The 9328-nt window shown below is 51.5% G+C and overlaps 1 protein-coding gene across 4 annotated transcripts in view; it reads right to left on the reverse strand.

The window, feature by feature from the left end:
• RYR1 (ryanodine receptor 1) overlaps positions 1-4229 on the reverse strand; it is a 125450-nt gene extending 121221 nt beyond the window's left edge. For all 4 annotated transcript variants that reach the window (XM_081962069.1, XM_081962067.1, XM_081962068.1 and 1 more), the window contains exon 1: positions 4086-4229. In XM_081962069.1, the coding sequence (XP_081818195.1) occupies positions 4086-4136 (51 nt within the window). In that variant the 5' untranslated portion in view covers positions 4137-4229. The remainder of the gene's footprint in view (positions 1-4085) is intronic.
• Between the last annotated feature and the right edge of the window lie 5099 nt (positions 4230-9328).

A 9328-nucleotide genomic window follows, 5' to 3' on the forward strand; every position in this document is an offset into this window, starting at 1 on the left:
CTGTTTCCCCCAAAATAAGACCTCCCCGGATAATAAGCCCAATCGTCCTTTTGAGCGCAGGTGCTAAAATAAGCCCTCCCCAAAAATACTGCAACGCAACAGCAGCCCTGAGGTGACCACGCTCGCCGCCTCCTGCGCCTCAAAAATAATAAGACCTCCCCAAAAATAAGGCCAAGCGCTTATTTCGGGGGTCAAACGAAAACAAGAGCCTGTCTTATTTTGAGGGAAACACGGGAGTTTACCATCCAGGCTGTTGTGGGCAAAGCAGTCCTTGGTTAAAAGCAGGCGATAGGAAGCAAACCATGCCATTAAAACCAGCCAATCAAATGCCGTCTTTATCACCCATCCAAAGCCCTCGGCAAAATCTTCTCAGAGAAACTCCCAGAATTCACTAGTCAGCTTGCTTCGACTTCAACTCCCAGAATTCCCCGGTCAGCATAGGTGGACTTCAACTCCCATTTCCCCAAGCCAGCATGCGTGGACTTCAACTCCCAGAATTCTTTAGCCAGCATGTTGTCTAGGGAATTCTGGCACTTGAAGTCCACAATCCTAAAGTTGTCAAAGAGTTGAGAACGATTGCCCTGGAACAGTGATGGCAAACGTTTTTTCTGCTCGGGTGCCAAAAGGATGTGTGCGTGCCCACACCCATAATGCAATGCCCTCCCCCCGCGCATGCATGCATGCATAACAACCCCCCGCCCTCCCCCCCGCGCATGTGTGCAGGCCTCACTGAAGCCTCTGGATTTCTGGTAGGCCCGTTAGGGAGTTTTTCGCCCTCCCCAAGCTTCAGGAAAGCCTCCGGAGCCTGTGGAGGCGAAAAAACAGGCCCAGCGGACAAACCGGAAGTTGGTTTCTAAACTTCCAGTAGGCCCGTTGGGCCTGTTGTTCTCCATGCACAGCTCCGGAGGCTTTCCTGAGGCCTGGGAAGGGCGAAAAACGGCCTCCCACCACTCTCTGGAAGGCCAAAAATCAGCTGGCCTGCATGCACATGCGCGCTGGAGCTGACAAGAGGGCAATGCCTTGCGTGCCCTCAGATATGGCTTCGTAGCTGGCCACCACAGCCCTAGAGAGAGACAGTGCGGTGTGGTGGTTAAAGCAATGGAATGGAGAGACATCTTCCCTTTGGCCCAAAAGCCAGCTGGGCCTCTTCGAGCCAGGCACTTTCTCTCAGCCCTAAGAAGCCAGCAATGGCTAACCATTTTTGAAAAAGGCTACTAAGAAAACGGCAGAGATTTCTCCAGGCGGATTCCGGTCGTTGAGACTGACTTAGATTGTAAAACAGCAACTGGGATCCTAAACCTGAGAAGGAGCAGCCCTCGGGCCGAGATAAATAAAGGTTCGTAACCGGAGAAGCTGCCCAGCAGGCCACCGTCTCCCTCTGACTCTCTATGGAAGCAGAGGGGAGATTTCGAAGCAGCAAGAGAGAAAACTCGAAAAGCACGGAGGGGTTTGGACGTGGGTGTTGGAAGAGATTCCTGAGGATTCGGTGGGCAGCCAAGAAAAGAAGCCAACGGATCCCTCAACCAAGGAATCCAGAATTCTTACCCAAGGGAGAAATTGTACAGGGCTGAAATTATACTTCGGATACAATGTGCAAAGACCCAACTCTCTGGGGAAGGGTTTAATACTGAGGGAGGGAGGGAGGAAAGAAGGGAAGGGAAGGGAAGGGAAGGAGGGGGGGGGGAAGGGAGAAAGGAAGGAAGGGAGGAAGGAAGGGAGGGAGGGAGGAAGGAAGATGGGAAGGAGGGAGGGAGAAGGAAGAGAAAGGGAAGGGAAAGGAAGGAGAGAGAGGGAGAGAAGGAAGGAAGGAAGGAAGGAAAGAGGGGAGATGGGAGGGAGGAACAAAGAGAAAGGGAAGGGAAAGGAAAAGGGAGGAGAGAGGGAGAGAAGGAAGAAAGATGGGAGAAAGGGAGGGAGGAAGGGAAATGGAAGGGAGGAAAGAGAGGGAGAGAAGGAAGGAAGGGGAAGGAAAAAAGGAGAAGGAGAAGAAGGAAGATGACCACAGCAAGATTGGAGGACTTAATAACAGCAGTGACCCAAAGCTGCTTTTCCAAAAGGCAACTGGACTTTGTTGTTGTTTTTTCCTTGAAAACATTTCACTTTCCATCCAAGAAGCTTCTTCAGTTCTGGGGAAGGTTTTTGAATGAGAAGTGAAACATTTTCAAGGGGGAAAAAAACCCAAGGAAATCCAGGGGCCTTTTACAAAACCGGGTCCTGGATGATTTCAGCATCTCCACAGATAACAGCAGCCACGGCTGCAACGCTGGGAAACCTGAATTCCTGAGGAGAAAATCTTGCGACGTAGTTGCCACGTCAGCTTGATGGACGTACTGCCTGCTGAGGCCAAATTTGGAAAAAACATCAGCTTTACCATGGCATCTAAGCCAGGACCAAAACCTGTCCTGCAAGTATCCATTCACACGGTCCATTCCCCTCGCAAGTGACCCGTACAAGGTCCTTGCCCCATTGAAAAGCCTTCCCTCAGCTTGCACCCCAGAGGAAGTGGGGGGAGCAGACAGCTGTCCACATTAATGGGAAGAAAGCAGATTTGGATAGAAGCAGGGATGGGTGGGACAGGCCTCAGGTTCCTGCTTGGCCATCCAAGGTCCAGCAAGATTCCCCTGTCTCGGGGGGGGGGAGGAGGAAGAGGAGGAAGCCGAGTCGAACCCAGCACCCCTCTACTAAGTCCTGAGACACCACCTGTTCCCAGCCAGCTTGGTCGGTCGAGATCCATCCGCCTCGGAATAGGACTCTAATTTTAGTGTCACTCGGCCCCGGCGGGGGAAGAAAAGAGGCCAAAACTTCCAACATCAGAGGCAAGGGGAGGAAAAAGGTAGACTTTTCTTAGCCATGGCTGTTCCAGATTATGGTATTCTGGGTCATCGGCCCACCCATCCCGGTGATTCCCAAATCCACCCAGCTGATTCTCACAAAAGTGGAATAACGGATCGCGGTTGGCAAGAAAGCTTCTTTGCCATAAAGTAAGCCGCGAAGTTGCCTTCCTTGTTGGGCTGTTGGCATTGAAAGGCAAAGGAGAGAAAGAGGACGCCACAAGGTTGTGTGAATGCGGGCAGAGGGGGATAGATGAAGGAGATTGTTCCCCCCACCCTTTGCCTGGCCATCAACAACCCAAGGAGGCAGGCCCACCCCAGATATCAAGGGGGCTGTGTGACCCCCTCCCACCCTGGCTCTTCCCCTCCCCTTGGTTGCCCAAATTTTGGGCCCAGAAGGCCAATTCCAGCCATGTCCGGCTTGGACGCCCCCCTGAAGAAGATGGGGTGGGGGTGAGATCACTCCAATTAAAAGCCCCCAACCCAAATCCATCTCCTCCCCCCCTCCCAAGCAGGGAAAGCAAAGCGCTCATTCAGTCCAAGGGCCTCAAACGAGCCAATTCCCCAGACCGTCCTAGGACCCAGTATGTCTCTTTCTCGGGTTCACACGTTCGCCCGGGCTAATTCTTACTCCCAACTTTCATCCGACCTTCTTGAAGTCCGCCTGCCCGCCCTCCCTTCCTCCCTCCCTTCCTCCTCCGCCACCCCACTTTCCTCTGATCCTCCGCCGGAGTCTGGCACTAAGAGAGCGTTTTTCACCTTGGCACAGCCCAGAGGGGCGATTTTCACCTGGTTAGGCAGGTTGGGTGAGGGGGGCACTCTGGGCAGGGCGAGCTGGCATCGCCCTTGGCTTGGCTCCCCCCCACCCACCCATTGCGCTCACCCTTCAAGTCAACCCCCTCCTCCTCCTTGGTGCCCCCCAGCCCAGCTCCCCCCAATTTCTGGGAGCCCCTTCCAGCCGACCCCTCCCTCCTCCCACCAGCCTTCCCCCTCCTCTTCCCCCTCCTTGGTGTCCCCCAGCCCACTCCCCACAATTCCTGGACACTCCTTCAAGTCGTCCCCCTTCGCCTTCCACCAGCCTTCCTCCTCCTCCTCGATGCCCCCCAGCCCAACACCCCCCAATTCCTGGGAGCACCTTCCAGTTGACCCCTTCCTCCTCCTCCCCCTCGGTGCCCCCCAGCCCAGTCCAGCCCACTCCCCCAATTCTTCCAGCCGACCCCTTCCTCCTCCTCGGTGCCCCCCAGCCCAGCTCACCGTCCGCAGAAACTGCACATCGTCCTCCCCCTCGCCGCCTCCTTCGGCCATGGCTGGGCTGGGCGGGCTGGGCTGGGCGGCGGGATCGGCGGCCCTGGGCTGCTAGGCGGCGGCGGGAGCCGGCCGGGGTGGTGCGGTGGCAGCAGCCGGGAGCTCCTGCGGAGACACTAACCGGCCGTCCCGGCTCCAGCAGCAGCCCCAGCCGGCGAGCCGTCCCCGCCCCCCGGCCCGCCCCTATAAAGGAGGAGAGAAAGGCCGCCGGCTCTCCGCCGCCCAGCGGAGCCTCCCGCGGCAGGAGCAGTCTATCGTGGCTCAGCATGCCAAGCCGGCCCCGGGGGAGGTGGGTGGTGGCTGCTGCTGGGAGCAGGTGCATCGGAGCTGCTAATCCACCTGTCGGCTCTCCCGTCCTCCTTCATTTATTAACCGATTAACAGAGGGACCTTGCAGGTCATCTAGTCCAACCCCCTGCCCAAGCAGGAGACCCTACCTCTGGGCCTCCCCTCCCCCCTTCGCAGCCCCTGACTCAACTGACATTGGTTGTTAGTCACTAAACCATGGTTCTATCAGCCCCAGGGCTGGGCTAGCATGCCCAAGCTTTACAGGTTAGTCCTCGACATACAGCAGTTCGTTTTAGTGACCGTTCAAAGTTACCACAGCTCTGGAAAAAAAAAGGGACTTAGGATCGTTTTTTTCCACACTTACAGCCGTTGCTGCATTCCCGTACTCACGCGATTGACATTCGGATGCCGGATGACAACTGACTCACATTTATGACCGTCCCAAGGTCTTGTGATCACCACACAAGTAAACGGGGCAGCCGGATTCACTTATCAACCAGGTGACTCGTTTAACAACAGCAGTGATTCACTTCCCAAAGGCGGCGAGAAAATGTGCGAAACGGGGGCAAAATTCACTGAACTGCATTTCTCACTTAACGACATAACTTCCAAACAGCATCCATCACTTCCAAACACCCCCCCCCCGCAACTCCCTCCACCCCCACCTGTATGGCTGATCCTTCTTCCTGGAATGGGGAAGGCTGGGGAATTCTGGGAGTTGGAGTCCACCCATCTTAAGAGTGGCCAAGGTTGAGAAAGGCAATACTGAAATTATAATAACAACAACAGAATGACAAGAGTTGCAAGGGACCTTGTTAGTCATCTAGTCCAACCCTCCGCCAGCTGCCCAGGCAGGAGGCTGGGTGGGTTGCTCCATTGATTAGCCAGTTGATGGGATAACCAGGGGTCAGGCACCAAGGATTAAAGCAGGGGGTCTCCAACCTTGGCAACTTTTAAGACTTGTGGACTTCAACTCCCAGAATTCCCCAGCCAGCAGCTGGCTGGGGAATTCTGGGAGTTGAAGTCCACAAGTCTTAAAGTTGCCAAGTTTGGACACCCCTGGCGTAGGACAATGTAATGCAATGCTCCTAAGTGTGAAACAGGGTGGTTTCTCCACCATCAAAATTCCATCCTGGGGCATTCTGGGAGTTGAAGTCCACACAGCCCTTCAAGTGGCCAAAGTTGAACCCCCCCCCTTAGAGCCCGGAACGTACTACGGATATAAAAATATTCCTACGGCTGCCGATACTATATCAGGAATCTCTCCCGCTTTAATGCCTCTGGCGGACCCGTAGGATTTGCGGTTGCTCAGTTAAGGCGTGATTTTTTAAAAAAAAACGAGGTGAATTTCAGCTCTGCAAGCTGGCCCTTTTTTTGTAAGAAAAAAAACCCATATAAATGAATCCTTTTGGGAAAATTCACAAAGCAAAGCTATTAAAACAGCAGGGACCTTTCCACAAAAGCCTTAAAGTGGCCGTTTGATTGCAGGGATAACCGCCTCCCTGTGTAATCTATAGAAGGCACAAAACCTCGGTTTGACCGAAGTCCCTATTTTGGTTCAAGCCGTCACAAGCGGTTTTGCGGGCCGCTTTCCCGCGGATGTAAATGGGTGAAGAGAAATAAAAATCCGTGTCTATTGTAAAATGCTTTTCCAGCTAAAAAAAAAAGGAGTCGTTCTCCATTCTAAGGGCCGGTGGAGGTGCAGAGCTTCTGCAGTTTAGAATAGAAAGGAGAACTATAAAAGCTAAGCAGGAAAGCCGACATAGAAAGCTGTAAAATCACTGTATATTGTTACGTATGTTCTGTGTTTCCTTTTTGTTTTTCTTGTTGTGTCTTCTTTACTGTTTTTAAAGATTAAAACATTCAATAAAAAATATTTCTAAAAAAAAACTAGAACAGAATAACAGAGTTGGAAGGGACCTTGGAGGTCTTCTAGTCCAGTGATGGCGAACCTTTTTTGGCTCGCGTGCCACAAGTGGGGGGAGCGCAGGGGGGTCGTGTGCGGGCGTGCCGCACCCATAATGCAACACGTGACACCCCCCAGTGCGCATGCACGCACAACGTGCGACCCCCCCATTTTTACATGCTTTTTTCGCCCTCCCCAGGCTCCAGAGGCTTTATAGGAGCCTGGGGAGGACGAAAAGAGCCTCTCCCACCCCTCCGGACGATCCCTGAAGCCGTCGGAACACTTAAAACGACCCTCCGAGCAACCCGGAAGTCACTTCCGGTTTGTTCGGAGGGTGGTTTTAAGCGCTTCGAAGGCTTCAGGGATCGTCCGGAGGGGTGGGAGAGGCTCTTTTCGCCCTCCCCAGGCTCCTATAAAGCCTCTGGAGCCTGGGAAGGCGAAAAATAGCTTTTAAAAAGGTGAACTCAGCTGGCCAGTGCGCGCATGCGCACTGGCCAACTGACAGGGCAGCGCCTTGCGTGCCCTGACAAATGGCTCCGTGTGCCACTTGTGGCACGCGTGCCATAGGTTCGCCATCACTGTTCTAGTCCAACCCCCTGCCTAGGCAGGAAACCCTATACCGTTCCAGACAAATGGCTATCCAACATCTTCTTAAAGACTTCCAGTGTTGGGGCATTCACAACTTCTGGAGGCAAATTCTGTTCCACTGATTAATTGTTCTAACTGTCAGGAAATTTCTCCTCAGTTCTAACTTGCTTCTCTCCTTGATTAGTTTCCACCCATTGCTTCTTGTTCTACCTTCAGATGCCTTGGAGAATAGTTTGATTCCCTCTTCTTTGTGGCAGCCCCTGAGATATTGGAAGACTGCTATCATGTCTCCCCTACTCCTTCTTTCTCTTAAGCTAAACATACCCAGTTCCTGCAACCGTTCTTCATATGTTTTAGCTTCCAGTCCCCTAATCCTCTTTGTTGCTCTTCTCTGCACTCTTTCTAGAGTCTCCACATCTTTTTTACATCGTGACGACCAAAACTGGATGCAGGATTCCAAGTGTGGCCTTACCAAGGCATCATAAAGTGGCATTAACCCTTCACCTGATCTTGGTTCTCCAAGGTGATAGTAGAACGTTCCACCTTTGGAAAATTTCAAAGGAAAGTCAGACAATAATCCATCCTAATTTTTCCCTTAATATTTTGGCTGGTAAGAAAATATTTAAACCAGCAATAACCAACAGCGTCCCTTTTAAGACCCATGGACTTCAACTCCCAGAATTCCCCAGCCAGCCAGCCAGCATGGGGAATGTGTGGCTGACTAGGGAATTCTGGGAGTTGAAGTCCATGGGTCTTAAAGGGTCCGAGGTTGGATGCCCGAATTAAATGGTTCTCACTTAAATCAGGAGTGCTAATTAAGTGGAAACCTTTGTTTAAAAAAAAAAGCCAAACATTATCTCTCAGAGGGAAAAAAAGTCTGAGAGAAAGACTCACAGGGTCAACGCATCCCAGCTTTTTATAGACTCAGGATATTAAATTAATTCCCTTGGAGTGCTTTATATAGCGCAATCCTGTTCATTTCTTTACACTCTGGCTTCTAAATCCATCGTACGCCAACGGGCTTGACTTTGTTTGACTCACTCATTAGGAAGCAAAGTTTTCCCCTCTGAAAATTGCCCAGGATTCAGTTGGAAGAAGAAGAAGAAGAAAAAAGAGGGCAAATCATTTTTAAAGGACTTGATTAATTAGCCAAAAGACAACGACAGCTTTTATATCACACAAAAGGACGGAGGGCTGCAAATTTAGCAACCTCTAGGAACAAATCAATTTGGCACGTCTGCAGGGAGGATGTACTTTATGCAACGTTTTCCACCTTGGAAATATCCCTGATTCTATTGGTGTATTTCTAGAGACAGGCCAAAGCAGATCTTAGATTATAGGCAGTCCTCAACGTACAACAGTTCGCTTAGTGACCGTTTGAAGTTAAGACAGCACTGAAAAAAATGACTTGGACCATTTTTCACTGCAGCTGTTCTGACCGAGGCTTCCCAAGAGCCTGAAGCAAACTGGCCAGCTGATTTTTTTTTTTTTATTAAAAGAGTTTTGTACAAACAGATTTTCCCCCTTTTCAACCCCCCCCCGCCATACAATGTAATTGGCCAGCTGATTCTTGAGTCTCTGCCGTGCATGTGGGGGGCACATGGGGCAGATGAGTGCAGGGGTTGGGGGGGGTGGCGCAGCTCCCCCTCACGGGGCCCGTTTTTGCTCCCCAGAGGCTTCAGGGAGGCCTACTGGCCCAAAAGAGGGTGCGAGGTGGGTCGGGAGTGCACCTGATGACAAAAAGAATAGCCATCACTGGCCTATCCATTTCAATTCCTGAACGTTTCCTTCTTTCACATCCCTTTCTTTTGCTGCTGCATTTCGAAACTATTGCTTGGCGTGGTTACAATACAATACAATAGTAGAGTTGGAAGGGACCTTGGAGGTCTTCTAGTCCAACCCCCTGCCTAGGCAGGAAACCCTATATTGTTCCAGACAAATGGCTATCCAACATCTTCTTAAAGACTTCCAGTGTTGGGGCATTCACAACTTCTGGAGGCAACTTCTGTTCCGCTGATTAATTGTTCTCACTGTCAGGAAGTTTCTCCTCAGTTCTAAGTTGCTTCTCTCCTTGATTAGTTTCCACCCATTGCTTCTTGTTCTGTCCTCAGGTGCCTTGGAGAATAGCTTGACTCCCTCTTCTTTGTGGCAACCCCTGAGATACTGGAACACTGCTATCATGTCTCCCCTACTCCTTCTTTCTGGTTGCCTCTGGTTGCCTCATTCGACCACATTAAAGAGGAAACTTAGCAAAGGTGACAATCAGAGTTTTAAGTCTCATCAAACTTCGCTTCGAACCGTCTTGCGTCTACGTAACCTGGCTGGTTTCTCTTGCGTTTCCAAAGACACCCCACCTCATCTTTAGGAAAGATTTGCCCCAAGAACTTCATAAAATCAAGACAAAGAGGGTT

The sequence above is a fragment of the Natrix helvetica genome (assembly GCF_964273705.1).
Source record: "Natrix helvetica genome assembly, chromosome: 9".
NCBI lineage: Eukaryota > Metazoa > Chordata > Lepidosauria > Squamata > Natricidae > Natrix > Natrix helvetica.